At 34.1% G+C, this 19,689-nt stretch overlaps 1 protein-coding gene across 1 annotated transcript in view; it reads left to right on the top strand.

Moving 5' to 3' along the window:
• LOC145673364 (uncharacterized) overlaps positions 1–19,689 on the top strand; it is a 779,808-nt gene that overhangs the window by 492,237 nt on the left and 267,882 nt on the right. The window contains exon 17 of the mRNA XM_081743004.1: positions 39–214. Within this exon, the coding sequence (XP_081599130.1) occupies positions 39–214 (176 nt within the window). The remainder of the gene's footprint in view (positions 1–38; positions 215–19,689) is intronic.

The raw sequence follows: 19,689 nt of genomic DNA, 5'->3' as shown, positions 1-19,689 counted from the left end.
TCAACTGGTTTTTCTTTAACATCGTTTTATTGTTTTAGGAGGTGCATAAACTACGCAGCCATATTCCACCTTCAATAATTAAAAAAGACAAATTATGTTATGAAAGTGACTGGCAAGATATTAAACCAGTGTTCATTAGCAGAAAAAGTGAAGAGGAAGAGAATTTGTATAAGGAAAGAATTTTTCATACAGTTGGCAAACTTGATTTCCTCAGGTATCTTGACGTTATTTATTTATAATGTTGCTTAATTATATAGAATAAAGTTATTGTTTAACTGAAGTCTTCTATCTATCTATCTATCTATCTATCTATCTATCTATCTATCTATCTATCTATCTATCTATCTATAGCTGCTCGAGGTCTATTTCGGCCCCAATAATAGATATTGATTTTCTTTTCAGATATTCGATATTTAGCTGTAATTTTGAGTCTATCATAAGATTCTACTTATGATTAAAAGTAAAAATTAATAAAACAATATAATACTTTTTATATACGCTCTTTGTTAAAACATTTTGCTTCATGAAATATTTACAGAGTTTACGTATTTTCTGCAAAATGGCTCTTATTTCAAAGGGAGTGAGATTTGATTCCACCATTTTACATTAAAATAGTTATAAAAAGGTTTATCTACTATATTATCGATGCACAAATAAAGAATTTTGCGTTTTTTGAGCAATAAAGTCTCTTTGAATCAGTAAAACCCACCAAGGCTTCTTTCTCTGAAGTAAAAAAATCGAAGAACAAAAAAAGTTTTTGTTTTGGGTCAATTCCGGTTCAGAATAATAATATATTACAAGATGTATTATCATAGAGAATTTCGTTAATTTATTATTTAAAAATGTTATATCTATACCATATCTATCGTTTTGGAAGGTTTATTACGGTCCTCATTTCCAGATAATTTTCGAAAAATATTTAATAATTGATAGGTTTTTGATCGAATTTAAGTAAAATTTTATCAATTTACGCTAACCGTTCATAGAAATGTTATTACAAAGTAACATAGTAAATAAACGAAAAATAAAGAATTAATAAGCAATTATTTTTTTTGGTCATGAGGTCTAGTGTGAACTTTTTCTAGTTATTTCATAGTATTACAACTCATTAAATTTCATACTTAAGAACTTAACCAAAGCAAATCGTACCACTACCATATGAAGGTTGTCTCCGCTTAAACATTTCTTAAATATTGTAGTTGGAACATTGAAGTTTGTCATGGCTACCAACATTATGGATAACATTTCTACATAAAGAGACAATAGACAAACCACACGCTTCTTGTTGTAATCTTTTCGTCGGAGGAGCAGAGGGGACGGGAGTATTTGTTGCCGTGCGGAGAAGAGGGGGAGTATTAGTTTCTTTACGAACTGGCCAAACTGCCGCGTACCATTCATATCTCGGTTGAATGGTTGATTGACAGTTCAATACACAATGACAGAGAAAATGGTTTAGTGCTGTGATGATGTGCGTGTATTAGTAAACAAAAGAACTGAGACTAGAGTTTAAAACATCACCTCGTGGGCGGTACAACGAGGAGTTAACCTTATAAACATATATTTTCTTGTACATTTTTTTTTGTCGTAACTTCCTTAGTACCCAACCGAATTTCTTCAAATTTTCACCAAAGAAAGCTTACACTTTTTTTTCTTTTTATTTGTTAGTACAAGTAAAGTCAGGAACATACATTAACATTCTTTTTTAACCGAAAATATAATTTCACTTCTGGCACCTCGAGCAATTAAAATAAAAAAGAAAGGTAGAAAGAAATCTCTCGGGGAAAGTGTATCTGGTAAGAATTTTAGGAATCGTTACAGCGGTTAAGGTCTATATTAGCGTTTGTATATCTATTACACTCAAACTATATAAATACATTAAGCAAAATACTTTTAAGATATTTAATAATCTCGTGAAAATCATATTACTGTTATACCTACAGAGTAATCATTTCCTACTTGTCTATATACAATACGAGCAAGCTTTTACGATCAAAGCCAGGAGAGAGAGAATGAGAGCAAGTTAAAAAAATGAAATGAAATCTTTCAGTTTAATGTCTCATGATTATGCCCGTTAGGCTAAGGGAGGCGATGATTAAGGCAAGTGAATGATGAAGTTGATGAAAGAATTATGAAATGAGAGTTCGAAGGAAATGGGAGTATCCCGAGAAAACCCACAGACATGATGTTGTTCATCAACACCTTACTTGGCCGGGGATCGAACCAAGGGCCCCTCGCTCTATTACTGAGCCACCATGTCTCCCTTAGAATAGGTTGAGAAGAGAAACGTAGGGAATGATGTAGATGAAATTGAATAGAAAAATGGCAATATTGATTAATGACGAATATACGAACAGTGCATCTGCAAAACCATCGACTTCGTCTTGTTTGACAGTATTTTATCAACAGTATGTTTGCTGTTTTCTTGCTTTCTACGTGTGGTTTGCTGGGAACACGAGTAACAAACTGTGACGTTGCAGAGCATCCAGTTGAAAGTGATTGCTATAGAAGGATAAATTCTATCACCATCCGAAACTGTCTGTATGAAAAATTCTAAATTTAAATTTCCATTGACCTGAAATGCTCGACTCGGGACCATAGGCGTCTATACTTGGATGTTCCAGGACTCAGCGCCCATTTGAGATTCTTAAGGGGTACTTAGCACAAATTGGATTTCTGGGTTGAAATTAATATCGAATGTTACATTTTTATACCAATAAAATAATTAGGTAATATAAAATGAGCTTCAGCAGTGAGTATAATTGATCTAATTACACGTTATAATTTTAAAAGTTAAGTTAGGACAATGACCGATGCTGCTTACACATTTAATATGGGAAAACAAAATTTTAATGTTCAGTCCAAGTTCAATAATAAAAAAAGGTAATTGTGATATGAAAAAAAATGACGACTTTGCAGTTTGAAACTAATTTCACAGTTCATTTGATCTCAGAGGCCAGTGTCCCTTCCTTGATAGTCTTTTATGCATCTCAAAGGGGAACCTTAGATTGATAACCACTAATCTATTGAATCTGTTGAAAAAATTAGAATGAAAAACGTAACTTTTCTTCAAAAACCGCAGATAAGCACCCACTGAAAACAATAATAAGTGAGTTTCGTTTCATAGTGCGAAAGTACGGTAGACTTCCAAACTCTAGGTAATCAGTACTCAAACTTAAAGTAGTACACCTCTAACTACTGGTCCTAATAGATTAATTAATACGATCAGAGATAGAATAAATTCCTTGGACACTGAATCCATATCAAAAAGTTATTACTCGTTGTGCTTGGGGAAAGGTTGAAACTAGAAATCGTTAATTTGAACCACTTTCGGATTGAGCAGCCGGTTATTGGAGAAGATAGAACATACTCTTAGGGAGCTGAATCTGTTGCAGAACTCTGCATCTTGATATATATCTCTTATTGTTTTTCCTCGACGGAAATCAGTATTGGAACGGGAAGTAGTAGTAAATTCCGGCTGTGGTAGAGCGTTGTGGGATATGAAGATATGTTCTCTTGATGCCCTGAATCGTTTGCAGAAAACAGTTTACCGCTACATAGACCTAGTACCATTTTTATTCTATAGTTATCAATGTTGAAACTAGAAGTGGTTAATTTGAATCACTTCCGGTTTGAATACATGGTTCATGAAGGAGATAGGACCTATTCTTGGGACGATGAATCAATTGCAACAAAGAGCATCTTCATATCTCTTACAGTTTTTGTCCTACGAAAATCAGTACCGGTACTCAAACCAGAAATAGTAATAAATTTGAACCACTTCCGGTTTTGGTAGTGTTGCTGGTTGCGAATATATGCTTTACTGAGACACTGAATCTATTGCAGGGCACTATATACCGTTCTCTATTACCACTTTGGTTGTATGACTATAAATTTTAAAAAAGGAAATGATTATTTGAACCACTTCCGATTTGAGTAGAGTTTTAATGAAGAAGGTGAGACCTATTCTTTGGACAATAAATTGATTCAGAAAACCACATCTCGATATCTCCTAACATTTTTTTTCTCTGTGGAAATCGGTATTAAAATCGGAAGCAATAATAACTTGGAACAACTTCTGGTTTGAGATAGATATTGTATGTTGCCCGTTTTCGTTCTATGGTGATAAACATTGAAACATGGAATGATTAATTTGAACCAGTTGAATGGAGAGTTAATGTAGGAGATAGTACCTATTCTTGAGACACTGATTCGATTTCGAGAAAGTGCACCTCGATATCTCTTACCGTTCTTGACCTGATTCCTGTCGACAGACGGAGAAAGTCGTTCTATAAGTCTTTCGACACTTAAGCTTAGCATAGTTTGGAAGTATAATAAAAATCGACGCTTATACTCAAGTAATAAATGTGATTATGAAAATCTTCATGTTAAATAAGAAAGTGTCAGTATCTCGAAATGTGTGGAAATGAATTTTGAAATTACATAGTAGAAACACTTTTAATTTCCAAGGTTGGATTAAAGTTTAGCTTCTCATTTTAGAAGCAAACGTGAATCCTATCTTATTGTGGTATCCATACAACATGAGCTCTCACCATAAATCGAACCAGAACGTGCAAAAAGCGTGTACGCTAACTATATGGCTAAAAAGGAAGAGCTCATGTGGAAGTAGTGTATTATTATTATTATTATTATTATTATTATTATTATTATTATTATTATTATTATTATTATTATTATTATTATTATTATTACCAGAACGTTATATTTGACCTAGACAAAAGATATAAAGATTAATACTTGAGCCTTCTACATTTTTTTTTGGTCCTAGATCGATCCAGGCGTGGCTGTTGTTACATGGTACTGCCCACGAGAAGCGATTTGGGAGAGTCTTGAGTCGAAGTGGTGTCCTTAATATGTTTTCCGTCTCGAAAATGTACCTTTGTCTATTGGAAGAACTTTTTCTCGCCTAATATGTCATCAAGAAAATTGTGTATCTCTCGTCTCGTGGACAACACTACTCCTATATGTTACATGATTGTGCAACCACTTATTTTTAACCACAAACATGCTTTTAACGTGTTTGAGTAAATGATAAATATATGCTCTCGAGCGCAAATTTGTTTGAAATATTAATATAAATAAAACTGAACAAGAAAGTACAGTTTACGTTTTTGCAGAATGATGAGTGCAGCAATTGCATGCTGTAATATTGGGCATACGACAGAGAGTTTCAATTTCTTAACATGGATAAGCCCATTTATTTTTGTGGCTCTTCTACCTTCTCACATTGTTTTCAAGCTGTTGCAGACCACTTCACAATCACAAGCAATATACTTCCATAATACTGTAGTTACAAACAGTCACTGAGCTCCTCCGTGGCTAAGCGGTTAGCATACGCGCCTTTGGCGTGGGAGACCCGGGTTTGATACCCGGCGGGAGCTCATGTGGTTCGGATTCCACTTTAATCAGTAGGTCCACGTCTCATATAGCCTCGCTGCTGAACTGGACGTTAAACTACAAATCAACTCAACTCAATTACAAACAGTGACGACGCATGCTTGCTCTTTATTTACATATTTCCTTTTTTCTAGGAGGGAGGGCCAGTAAAACAAAGAAGTTTGAGGGTGTTAGTTACTTTTCTAAATAAAATAATAAGGATATTGTATACATCTAGACCTACATTACAATACATATCTGGGAAACCAGCAGTGGGACAGGTTTAACTACGAGGGGCGTGGTGCACTCGCCCTTCTTAACCCCTCTGGTGTTGTTAATGCTTACGAATATCTCCATTTAAAAGTGTTTATCTCCGGTGAGTGACGGAAGAGTGAGAAGAAAGGGGAGAGTTAGAAGCTGACAGAAACGTTTTACAAAAATACACAAGTATGAGCATGATGATAATGTATACAATAGTATTCGAGTTATTTGCACAAGGACAGGGAGGATGCTGTTTAATATATTCGGAATTTGTTTCAATCAATACCATAAATTTATATCTTATTTTATTACTAGTATGCCAAAAGATTGTTGGAGTGGTTTCCAGTCCTTAAATACGATGAAGCACACGTAACAATATATTTTATGCCTTGCAGTATATGATATATCTCATTCAACTAGTGTATAATAAGGTCGAAGTAAAGCTTTTGTTTAGAAGCAACTTAAGTTGAACAGTAATTATTCCATATAAAGCGTTCAGTGCACGATTTTTTTTAATACCGGCTAGCCAAAGTGGCTAGCAACCTTTAAGAGGGTTACGCCCTCTGTGAGGTGAGTGAGTGAAAGGACTTTAGGTGCAGAGGACAATGGGTGGTCTATGTGCTTTATTGAACTTATTAATATCAAATGTTACCATAAATAACAAAACAACAAAATGAAAATAACTAAATGGGATGTAAGGAACTTTGATTCTTACCATTATGAAAGGAGTGAAACATATGTTCATATACAGTATAGTAAGTGTTAACTATAACAAATAATTAATGTAAAAGGTGAGATTCAATAACAATATACAAGAAAAGAAATGAAAAGAAAAGGAAATTTGATAAGCGTATGAGGATGAAGAATGAGGCGAATTCAGTGCACGAGGAAATCAAAGTCTATTTCTAGTCATTTTGGACATATTTCGTATATGAGATATCTACTTGAAGCTCCTTTCAGAGCTTAAAACAATCTTTTCCAAATGTTGTATATAGCTATAATAATAATAATAATAATAATAATAATAATAATAATAATAATAATAATAATAATAATAATAATAATAATAATAATAATAATAATAATAATAATAAAACACTTAACAGCAGAAAATAATTATTTATCTTTATGTATTAAAAAAATTAAGTCTGTGCTGTCCCCCCAAAAATAATACCTATAATATAAAATTTCCTATAATATAAATGCAAGAAAGATTATAAAATAAAGATAAACGAAGAGGACAAAAAGAAAAGAGAAACTTACGAAAGAAATTTTCACGGAAAAAAGAAAATTCTCACAGATATTAATTCATTACATCAGCTACTTCTGAGCTGGTTAGAGCGAAAATACTATATCTAAGGAAAAATGCCTCTCTCACATAAATTATTCATAGTAGCTCGTTTCGGTCCGAAATCGGACTTCGAACTGACACGTTTGAGAAGAGAGATAGTTATCTTCAAGTGCCATCTGAAGTTCTAAAATTCGGTTGGTACTTACACTAATTTTCCGAAAGCATAAGTTCGCACCGGGAATCGAAACTGGGTCTCCTATGTCAAAGTCGCATATTCAAGTCTCAAAAGTAACCTATTGTTATGGTAGGTATACTTTGGATACAGTATAATAAACTATGGCTTGCTTTTAGTTTCCTTTGATTTTCTTTACCAACAGCACAGAGTAGTCATCGTATTAAGGTATAACTGTTGAAATTAATATGCATATACTCATTCCGGTTTCATATTAAAAAGGCAGAAGTAGGATAAAAATAGAAGACTGTCCCAACAAAATCAAGACATTTGGTAGCTCTGAGGTTGGATTCTAGTTTAAACTGCGTTATGTCAGCGTCTTATGTGGCTTCAGTAGCGAAAATAGACGTTCGGCCTGAATATTGAAAAGTTCGGCAACTATGAGCAATCTCAAACCAAGAGATGTGACCGTATTATCAACCGGGCAGTCGGATTAACCAAGGATTATATCGCATTACAAGTGCAAAACTCTAACGAAGTAAGCGAAAGATTATCTATTATTATTATTATTATTATTATTATTATTATTATTATTATTATTATTATTCACTTATAATCAGCTTGTGAACTGACGGAGGGATCTTAGGGACTTCCCCTTCACAAAAAATTGCATCCCCCTGGAGAACTAAATTTTAATCCTTGACAGGAATAACTTCTCCCCTTTCTAGATTTTTTTTGAATGATCATAAATACAGAAACAGGGAACAACTTTATTTTGTCTAGCCAAACTAAAAAAAAAAAAAAAAAAAACACTTTTGTTTTAGCAGTTTGTGAAAATCTCACTTCTCAACATTCTTGTAATCATTAAAATCATACATTTTTGTTTCTTGAAATATTTATCTCTTTATGAAGAATATGCATTATTTTTATGAGCAAGCTAGAAAGCCTCGAAGAAGGTGGAAAGAAAAAAATAAATTGGAATATTTAACTTTTACGTCCCACGATTATGATGAGTAACGAATGAAATAGTGGAATACCACAAAGCTCACTTGACGCTAGCTGGAATCAAACCAAGGACCGCTTGCACCATAAGTGAACGCTCTACCACTGAGCCACCGCATTCGTGAGAGTTTGAAAGATCACCAATTGTTTAAATATGCAAAATAATAATAATAATATGTAGACCCTATAGCTATTGTTTGTGTGTGTAATGGCTAGGTGTGTATAACGGTTAATCATCCTTTCTGGAGAGAATTATTACCTCATATACTGCTTATAATGGCTGACAACATGAAAATAAATTATCAAAAAGGAAAAATGTTTAAATTAAGGAATGTGGGAAACGTTCTTACAGTCAACTATAAGAAAAAATTCGTAATTTTAACCATAATAGACTTACGGATAATTAAAAGGGAATAATAATATTCGCAACGAAGTGATTCATATAATGCTCTCTAGCCAAGTGGTTAGCGTGCGTGCGCATGGTTCTGGATTCGATTCTTGATTATATCCTCAGATTTTTCGGTTCAACCCTAGCATCGTGAAACAATTGGATATGTTTATACAGGGTGTTTCAAAACAACATCGGCAACGTTTGGGAGGTGATTCCTGACCCCAAGATAAGCCAAAAAATATAGACCAACCTGGTTGCACAAATGTTTTCTTTCGGAGTTATAGGCTGTCGAAAACATGAAAAAATGAACTTTAAAGGTCCATAGCTCCAATACTATGGGACCTACCGTAGTCGAGTAAAGACTTCACTTAGGAACTAATATGTACCCTATCCAAATATCCATACTTCAGAATCCAGCGGAAGTTCCGCAACATTTTTTATAGAGGTAGTTGGTGAGTATTTCAACTCATACGCCCGTAACCAAACTACCTCTGCAAAAATTGGTACGTGAGTACCTAGGATTCTGAAACACGTATTTTTGGATAGCGTACATATTAGTTCCTAAGTGAAGTCTGGACCCGACTACGGCAGGTCAAATAGTTTTGGAGCTATGAACCTTTAAAGTTCAATTTTTCGTGTTTTCGGCACATTAATTGCTCCAATATTGTCACTCAAAAATACATTATTATTCACATTTCATTTTTGTTCAATTTTTGTTGTTTTACTTATTATTTACTGTCTTTCTTCAGGACCTGTTACGTATACTAAAAATATTTATTGGGTGTATAGCAGAATACCTGGACAACGAAGCCTTAGATACTGATTAACAGCATACGTGGTATCGCTTATTATAATTCTTAATCTATCCCTTTGGCTCCGTGCTTATTCCCTCTTTGTGACTTTTTTTTTTTTTTTTTTTTTTTTTTTAAGAAGATTGTCGTCCTGGAATTCGCCCGAAGAGAAAAGGTTTTTCCCATTGATACAAAATCAACTATGAGTAAATGAAAATAGATATACTATCTAGCATGACATATCAGTCATTACTACACTACTGTTCCATATCTAATATACTGTAAATACAAGTCCCTACTTAGGCACTCCACAATTGTTTCAATAAAGAAGGATGAACAATAATATGCAAAAATATCAATATTACCTCCTCGCTCGCCTAGTGGTTATCTCACTCGCCTTTGATGAGCTTGGTTGTGGGTTCAATTTCCTGTGCCTGAACGTTGAACGCATTACGGTGATTTGAATTTGACGGTAGAGCCACCTTAAACTTTAGGTTCACTTCACACGGTATCTGCACTGAAGAGAGACGCTCTTTTTTCAATACTAAACTAAACTTTCTTTTAGTCTTTACTAAGGCTTTAGGCAGTAAAGTTGCGCTCTCATTTCGTAACCTGGCAGAAGATAGTTTCATTTCATCCCCTGAATCTGTTTGAACATCTAGAGTATTTCATGCATTATCTTACCACTATCCGTCGCAGGCTATTAAATTCATTTCTAACCATGACCACGCGTCACTGAGCACGTATTTATAATTAAATTTGTAAATAGATTTCTGTAGCTATATTTGATTTACTGTGGTCCTATAAGTCTACATGCATTGTGTTGTGTGCTTATCACGATACGCTTTGATAAGTATTTTTTAAAAAAGAAAATTGATTTATACTATGTGCATAAATGATTCATATAAATCTACATCTATGAATTACCAGCTAATAGAAGGATGCAATTTACAATTAAATAATATAGGCGATAGCTATTGGGACTGAATTCTAGGTTTTTGCCTCGATGGTAACCCGTAACTATGACTACAACAAACTTTTGAACATTACAACAAACCCAATTATTTAAATAAAAATAGGTTTTATCGTATAAAAATAAATAAATACGTATGTACTTCTCCACACTATATGTTACACACTTAATGTTAAACTAAATTAAAATGCAATGTTATTCCATATCCTTTGCTTCTTTTTGTCATTTTCATATAATAATTGACACTTCATCTTTGAAAGAAAGAAAAAAAACTTTATACTATTTTATTATGTGAATAAAGATAGAGTTTAGCTCAAAATATTGCTAGAAGCTAGATGAAAGTGCAAAGCTAAGTTAACTAATTCAGGTTTAACATCCCCCTTAATTCTGAAGCTGTATGCAACACGAAAGCATAGCTTAACATAGGATGCTCGATTGAAAATGGAGTTAAGAAGAATCACTATCTTTTTCTTTTTAGTTTAAAATCTCACGATTATGCACCGAAGGCAAAGGAGATGGTGATCATAAGATCAATAATGATAGAAATAGGAGGAAACAGGATACCTCGAGAAAACCCACTCGCATGGTATTTGTTCACTACAAGGCCCACTTGGCTGAGTGTGAGCTCGGATCAAACCAGAGATCGATCTACCAATGAGCCACCAGGGTCCTGAGAACCATTTCTGTTGGGGTTTTTCCTGAGTATAAGAAGACGGTGCAACGACATTGCGCAAATTTTTCTAAAGATTAGATCGTTGATAATCTAAGTAATTTATGTCTTATTAACGAGGAGCAGAAAGTGCTGAAATTGCGCAAATTTCCGCCGCGACGTTGCCAACAACAGGATTTAAGGAATTGTGTGAAATTTTGCATCGAAATGAAATGTATAAAGCTATTCCTTTATGAGATATATTTTATTGCATTCTAATATTTACAAAGCAACATACTTATTTACAGAAAATTTCATTTTACAGTTTGAATGCTTGAAATTTAAATCCTACAGCTTTTAAAAATGTCATACGTGCCTTCTCATAGTTTCTCTGCGAATTCCTGAACTCAGCATACTTCCTCATGACAAACTCGCTCCTTTTGACTTCTGCTGGTCTTTGGGCCTTTGAAATTCCTTTTAATATGGACGTTATTTTCATGGCAGTTTCCGTTTGGATCTCTAACAAAGCAGAAATCACCGTATGAATATCAGGAGCAGGGAAGTAAAATTGACTATTATAATGTCTGTGAAAAGCTTCTGGTCCATTTGTCGTCCGACGCATCGTGGATGGTATAGACGCCCACATGACAGGTGGATACCTAAAATTAATAAAATAAAAAGATCCTTAGTTCATGCACACAATTATTGACAATTTATATAAAACACTAAAACATTTATAACACTAGATTCAAGAAATATTTATAGTCTTGGTCCGTAATTTGTTTACAACTATCAAAACCTGCATTTTAATCTACGTCTTACATGAAGACAGAAGAAAATTTCACTATAATTAAGTTGCATTGAGAGAAAATACCATATCAGCACAACCATTAATGTTGTGTTCAAACTAGGACAACAGTTTTTGCAGTATTAAGAGTTATTGAAGCATGTGCTACTATAGATGAAATTCAAAAGGAAGCTACTTACTTGCAACCGTCTTCTATGTAGTTTTCTAGGACGTAATCGGAAAATTTATGCCCTGTATCATCCGGCGTCATTGATATTAGTTGAGTAAAGGCATCTGATACTTCTGTTGGATGTAAATATGGCAACCCAAAAAATGCCTTTATCCATGAACCTGTAAGAAAAGCAATAATAATAATAATAATAATAATAATAATAATAATAATAATAATAATAATAATAATAATAATAATAATAATAATAATAATAATAATTTGTTAGAATAAGCAAGCATTGGGAAAGTAGTGAAATTGATGGATCTTACTGTTGGCTTTATAATTTCTTCATTTCGTACATTATTAGAACAGCAGTTTATTTGCTTTTAAGAATGGTGACTGAATTAAGATTCTTCAGTCAAACAGAATAAGATTCTATTTTCAACTGTATTCTGTATTAATATATAACAAAACAAAGTCCACATGGTATTATTAAATTAATAATAAAGAATAATAGACCATAATAATATCAATAATACCTAGTTCAGATTTTGGATCCATATATGCTTGTCGCAGATCATTGTCGGCTTGAATCCTCCGCCACCATGTTTGTCCCAAATGGAATCTGCAGCCACGAATGTCACAATTTGGAAACACATTCTTGATGGCTTCGTGAGCAGCTGTTTCAAAATCAACGTAAATGATTTTCAAGTCGAATCTACTGTCTAAGTTTCTTATCATCTTCCACATGGCCACATACGTATTCTTGTCTTTCTTCGGCAAAAATGCAAAACATAGAGGTAGATAATATCCATTTTTATATGCATGTATTGTATATAACTGTGTGAAATGCTTAGGAGCATAAGTGAAAGTTCCATCTGCAAATACTTCTAACCCGCTGAACTCACACAGAAAACTGAAAAGAAAATAAGATTAGTGTCAGAAAAGAAAATAGTAAACAAGACTGTAGTGTCATATCGTTAGGTGAAATGCTATGTTACGATATATTTTGTGAGAATCAAAAAAAAAAAAAAACTATTTTACTATAATTTGGAAATAAGACGGAAAAAGGAACTTTTCTGTTCAAGCAACTACTTCCTATTCTACTTCTTGATGCTGTAAATGAAACTCATTTCAAAGTTAATGGTTATAAATGAAATTATACTTACTCGATATTTTTCTTACACGTGAAAAGAATTATATTAGCTTCATCATCAACAAAGATGAATCTTTCTCCGTCAATTGCTATATCATCCTGCTTCTGAACCATTTGCTGTATAGCCTCTACGGTGTTTCTGGGTAGACGAGGAGTCACCTTTCTTCGATTTTTATAAATAACGTCTCGGCATCTTTTAATTTCTTTATGATCAAGTGTGTCATGATGTTCCAATTTTGAAACTTCCTGCCTTATAATTTTATTTGGCTTCTCGTTCAATTGTTCAGTGGCTCGTCGCTTACAATTCTCTCTAAGAAAATGCCGTTGAACACCATCTTCATCTTCACAATGATTATGAATATCTTTCCTTTCTAAAACTTCACTTGTATTTTCATCCATTGTTATACTAGCATTACAGCTTTTCTTAGTACATCTGAAAGAAAGGAAATAATAATTAAATCGTATCACGTGTTCTAAACTTACTATTTAAAGAAAAATGTATTCACTATTTCACTGGCAAAAATGTTATATCTTCCATCACCTTTTAACAAAGTATAGGTCCAATTGACTGACATAAATACTAATGCAGGCTTACTTATTCACTTACGAAAGTATAGGACAAATTGCCTGGCATAAATATTAAAATAGGGACTAGACACATATTTTAACAAAATATAGACCCAACTGACTGACATGGATATTAATGTAACTTTCCATTACTTAACAAAGTATAGAAGCAACTGAATGGCATAAATATTAATATAGGTTACATCACTTAACAAAATATAGGTCCAACTTCCCGACATTAATACTAATAGTGTGTTACATCTTTTAACAAAGTATATATGGATCCTATTGACTAGCATAAATACTAATATAGGCTTACAGAACTTACTAAAATATAGGTCAAGCTGACTACTGAAAATACTAATGTAGGCTTTGCATAACTTAGCAAGCTATAGGCTTATATACATGCAAAAATTATGTACTACATTAACTTACCTCCAATTTGAGCCTTTTTTCCCTTGGCGAAAGAAACGATACTTAAAGCCTCCCATTAATACACAAGGTACACCTTTTTCTGTTTTCGTCAATGTAAACTCCATTCTGAAAGTTTCACTTATGTTTCTCCAGTTTATTGCTTCCTGTTTATATTACCCTCCTCACTAAAACTTGCGATTAATTCTCGATCCTGATTGGCTCGTTGTGATTCTCGTTCCTCATTGGCTTGTTCTATTATTGGTTTATTATATCCGCAATTCGTTCGGGGTTTTAACAGAACCTGAGGAGGTCTGACATACAGTTGCTGGTGACATTTGGGAGAGTGCACAACGGAGAAGAATAAGCTTTGCAGAGAAGAATTGCTGAGATGCATTGCTTTCCTGAAGAAGGTGTTCCAACCACAACCAACATAGATAACATCAGAGATGCATTAAAACAGCAAAACGTACAGTTCACGAACCTCATTCGTGTCCAAACAAAGGAGGGACCAGCACCCATCTTGAGAATGTTTTCAACATTTGCTCTGGCCATATACGTTGAACACGCTTTGCCGACAGTCGGCTAACGGAAACGCTTTGTTATCTCTCTGGGAGTGAAGCAAATACACAGTAATTAAAGAACTGAGGCCCTTTTCAGGCCCACAAACCAATTTCAGGTCCAAAACCTTTCTAATGTACACTGTCCGGTAAATATCTTCAGGATAAAACAGTTGAGAATGCTCTAAGAGCATTGCCAGAACGAACTTTAAAAGAATGGAGAGATCTAGCGGGAAGGATAGCTGTAATTGTTCCTAGATGTAAAGGTAAATCTTTTTATCCGCACCCTCTTCTCTTTCTCGCAAAAATTAACAAAATATCATCTCTTTATGACTTATAGTTCTCGAGATATGACTGCTTAAATATCTAGAAATTCGAACTTTTTTAGTCAGTATCACGGGAACGGTAAGTCATAGAGAGATGATATCAGTGTTAATCCCTAATAGAACATTAAACATTTTCGTACTGATATTAATTGATGGCCAGTTGCACAGTGGCCACCGGTTACTATTTGCTACCAAAATATTTACCACCCTTTTAGATATTGACCAACACCAATATGACCTCTCTATGACTTACGGTTCCTCAAATAATGCTCCTTAAATCTCTGGAAATCGGCCATTTTTGGCCAATATCATGGGAACGGTAATTCATAGAGAGACGATATTGGTCTTAATCAATACCTAAGAGGATGGTAAACACTTTGGTAGCAATATTAATTGGTGGCCATTGGCCAAACCAGAACTCTTTAAGTTCGTTGAAAACCGCGGCGAGACACAACATTCGACATGCTGCTTTAGAATTCTAACTGCATGTAGGAGGTACACGTAGATATAAGTTGCTGCATCACTCAAGGGGGCGAGCTTTCTTGCCAAGGGGCCCTATTTATCTCTAATACACTGACCACTCATTCTTGTAACAATTTATACGATAATACCTAGGTAATATATAACAAATGTTTCTCACAGCACCTAAGAACAACTAAGACGCAAATGCAAATCTAAGTATCATTTATAGAAAGGTGAAAGGATAGTTATTAAGATATGTGGTAGACACACCTGAAATATGTATACAAGTGCTTGTTTCTGATTGGCCAAAACTGGAAGATATAGACAAATCTTTATTTCTGATTGGTCGAACGTCTGTTCACGATATTTCAAGAGAACTTCTAGAAATATTTATATATATTGTTTATTTTATATATGTTTGTTTTCCTTACAGTATTTCAAAACTATTTGCTTTCAATAACTATATTCTTACAGTTTTAATCTTACAGTTAGATATGATACGGAAAATGAATGACTGGGACACATTCCCCAGTCACCCTCTCTAACGACGCCATTGCACACATATAATATAGATGACTGAAAATGCTATTGTTATCCATTACTTTGTATTTTTTTTTTTTGTTAAAACGACTTGCATTTTGGTGACTGTTTTTATTAGTCGATATACTTATGGTAATGATGGCAACGTTGCACAAGATTTTTTTCGCAATTTCCAATTTTGTTGCCTGCTCATTAAGGCTTTATCTGTGTCAACAGATAAGCGTGGGAAAATTTGCGCAATGTCGGTGCACCCTAAGAAGAACCATAGTCTGATCTCATTCTCATATATGAGCTCCCTCGTGGCTACATGGTTAACATACGCGTCTTCGGTGCTTGAGAACTGGGTTAGATTCCCAGAGGGAGTTCATGTAGTTCGGATCCCACGTTAAGCTGTAGGATAGGGTTGCCATATATATGTGAAGTTGCCCCCCCCCCCCACTGTCAAATTTCGATTCGAAACCGAAGCCAATCGTTTGTTTTTTGTTTGTTATTGATTGTTATGAAGAAAAATTCGTTTGTTCCGAAAAACGTACGGATATATTCACTTCATTAGTGTAGGAACTACAAGTAAAAAACCCTTTGCGCCTAGCGTGAACTTGCCCCCCCCAACTTTGAGCACTAACGAAGAGATTAGTGCCATTCGTTAGTGTATCGTTAGTGCTTCTAGCAAATACTAATAGTTTTGTTAGTGCCTACTATTAGTGTTGATCTAGCCAATATAAGTCACGAAACTCCCATAAAAAATGCATGAGTATTTTTCATTGCGTTAAATTCCCGTACGTAATAGTAGCCATTACACTAATATATGATTATTAGTGCTTTTAAATTTGGGGGAAGAATTTTATACAATGGAAAATGCTACGTGTCTAAATTTAGCCCCGTACGCATCTCAAATACTAAAAAAAAACATTTCACATGGTTAGTGCTTCGTTAGTGCCCATTAGTGAATATCATTTGCCAGACTAAATTGATTTTTTTCTAATTTTACAATTATTGTTCTACAAAGGTGAGATAGACGTCAAAAGTCAGTGCATCGTTATTGCTTCCCGAAGCACGAAGCATTAGCGTTAATTTATATTATAGTTTAAGAGTTATAAGTGAATAACTCACTCTGTGCTAAATTTAATTTTAGCGAATTTTACAATAATTGTCCCGCAAAGGTTGAATAGACGTCAAAGATTAGTGCATCGTTAGTGCTCCGAAAGACACTAAGCATTAACGTTACTGCTATCGTAGTTTAGGAGTTAAAAAATAATAACTTGGGGGGGGCGGGTTACTATAGATCTTTAAATTTTATACAATTTTATGCTAATTGTCTGACCGAAATTGGACAAAACCAGAGTTTAGTCGTCCGCTGACTAAGCACTAATGTTAGTGTTATTTTAATTTAAGTGTTATTAACGAATAACACGCACGAGGCTAAATTTAAATTTATCGAATTTTATAATAATTGTCCATCAAAAGGTAGGATAATCGCTAAAAGTTCGTGCTTTTGTAGTGCTTCAAAAAATACTAAGCACTGATGATAGTGCTATCATAGTTTAAGAGTTATCAGTGAATAACTCGGGCGGAACTCAATTAAAATTTATCAAATTTTACACTAATTGTGTAAAAATTGAAAAACCTGAAGTTAGCCCCGCTCGAGTTATTTGTTAAAACTCCTAAACTGTGACGGCACTGAAGTTAAGTGTTTAGTGTTTCATGGAGCACTAATAGTGAACTAATCTTCGGTGGTTATCTTACCTTTGTGCGACAATTAGTGTGAAGTTCAATAAATTTAAATCCAATCCTATCCGGATTATTCATGAAAGCACTAACGGCAATACTTAGTGTTTTATAGAGCTCTAGCAATGCAGTAAACGCTTGTGTTTGTCCCACTTTTGTGGGACAATTAGTGTAAAATTATTTAAGTTGAAAAATCTAAAGTTAGACAGGGTTGAGTTATTCATTAATAAGTATTAAAATATGATAGCACTAACGTTAGTACTTATTATTTTTTTGAAGATTTAAGGATGCACTAAACTTTAGCGTTTGTCCTACCTTTGTGAGAAAATTAGTGTTAATTCGATAATTTTAAATTCGTCTCGTCCGAGTTATTCATTAATAATTCCCAAACTACGATTTCACTAACGTTAGAGCTAAGGTAGCATTAACATTAGAGCTTTTAGGAGTATTAATGCTGTACTAAACTTTGACGTTTATTAAACCTTTGTGAGACAATTATTTTAAACTTCGATAAATTTAAATTTAACCCCAGTGTGTTATTCACTTATAACTCTTAAACTATAACAGCACTCAGTGTTTTATAGAGCTCTATTAATGCACTAACCACTGGTGTTAGTCCCACTTTTGTGGCACAATTACTAAAAAACTGTGTAAAAGTAGAAAAATCTAAAGTTAGCCTCGCCCGAGTTATTCATTAATAACTTCTAAAGTATGATAGTACTAACGTTAGAGTTTAGTGCACTAATGTGCAATAACAAAGCACTAAATATGTAAATAGTTTTCGTAGCACTTGAGAAGCGTGCGAGGCTAAATTGAGACACATAGCATTTTTCATTTTGTAAAATTTCCCCATATTTAAAAGCACTAATAACCACATATGGTGTAATAGTTACAGTATAGTGTAGTGTTAGTAGCTCTTATTGCAGAACTCCTAACGTTAGTGGCTCAACAGTAAGGACGGTAGAAAATAAAACTTAGGGGAAGCTAATTATACGCTAGTCCATAAAAGCATTCACGATGAGAAGCATTAATGTTAGGTCTTGGAGCACTAGCAAGCAATAACGAAACACTAACGATGCCACTAGAAGAAACCACTCTGCTAGAAGAGACTGCTTTTGAATTTCGTGAGAATTTGACCTAATGAAAAATTCTCCATATTTTTCTTATGGGAGATTCGTGACTTATAATTGGCTATATCAACACTAATAGTGAAGCACTAACGAAACTATTAGTATTTTCTAGAAGCACTAACGCTTCAATAACGAATGGCACTAATCTTTTCGTTAGTGCTCAAAGTCGGGGGGGCAAGTTCATGCTAGACACACAGTTTTTTTACTTGTAGTTCCTAAACTAATGAAGCACTAACGTTAGGGTTGGTGCACTAAGAAGCACTAGCAATGCACTAACGATTGCACTAGAAGAAGTCATTAGCGCTTTCAAATTTGGTGGGAATTTAACGCAAAGAAAACTTCCTCATGCATATCTAGTGGGAGTTTCGTGACATATAATTGGCTATATCTACACTAATAGTGAAACACTAAATAAACTGTTAGTATTTTCTAGAAGCACTAACGATACACTAACGAATGGCATTAATCACTTTGTTAGTGTTTAAGTGGAGGACCAAGTTCATGCCAGGCCCAAAGAGTTTTTACTTGTAGTTCCTATATTAATGAAGCACTAACGTTAGGGTTGGTGCAATAAGAAGCACTAACGATGCACTAACGATTGCACTAAAAGATATCGCTAGTGCTTTTGAATTTGGCGGTAATTTAACGCAATCAAAAATTCCCCATGCATTTCTTATAGGAGTTTCGTGACTTACAATGGGCTATATCTACACTAATAGTGAAACACTAAGGAAACTGTTAGTATTTCCTAGAAGCACTAACGATACACTAACGAATGGCACTAATCTCTTCGTTAGTACTCAAAGTGGGGGAAAGTTCATGCTAGACCCAAAGGGTTTTTTACTTGCAGTTCCTACACTAATGAAGCACTAATGTTAGTGTTGATGCACTGAGAAGCACTAGCGATGCAAGAGATCATTAGTGCTTTT

Source organism: Thermobia domestica, chromosome 16, assembly GCF_964235325.1.
Source record: "Thermobia domestica chromosome 16, izTheDome1.hap1.1, whole genome shotgun sequence".
Classification (NCBI taxonomy): domain Eukaryota; kingdom Metazoa; phylum Arthropoda; class Insecta; order Zygentoma; family Lepismatidae; genus Thermobia; species Thermobia domestica.
Note: the sequence above shows the minus strand (reverse complement) of the source record. Positions and strands in the feature narration are given on the sequence as shown.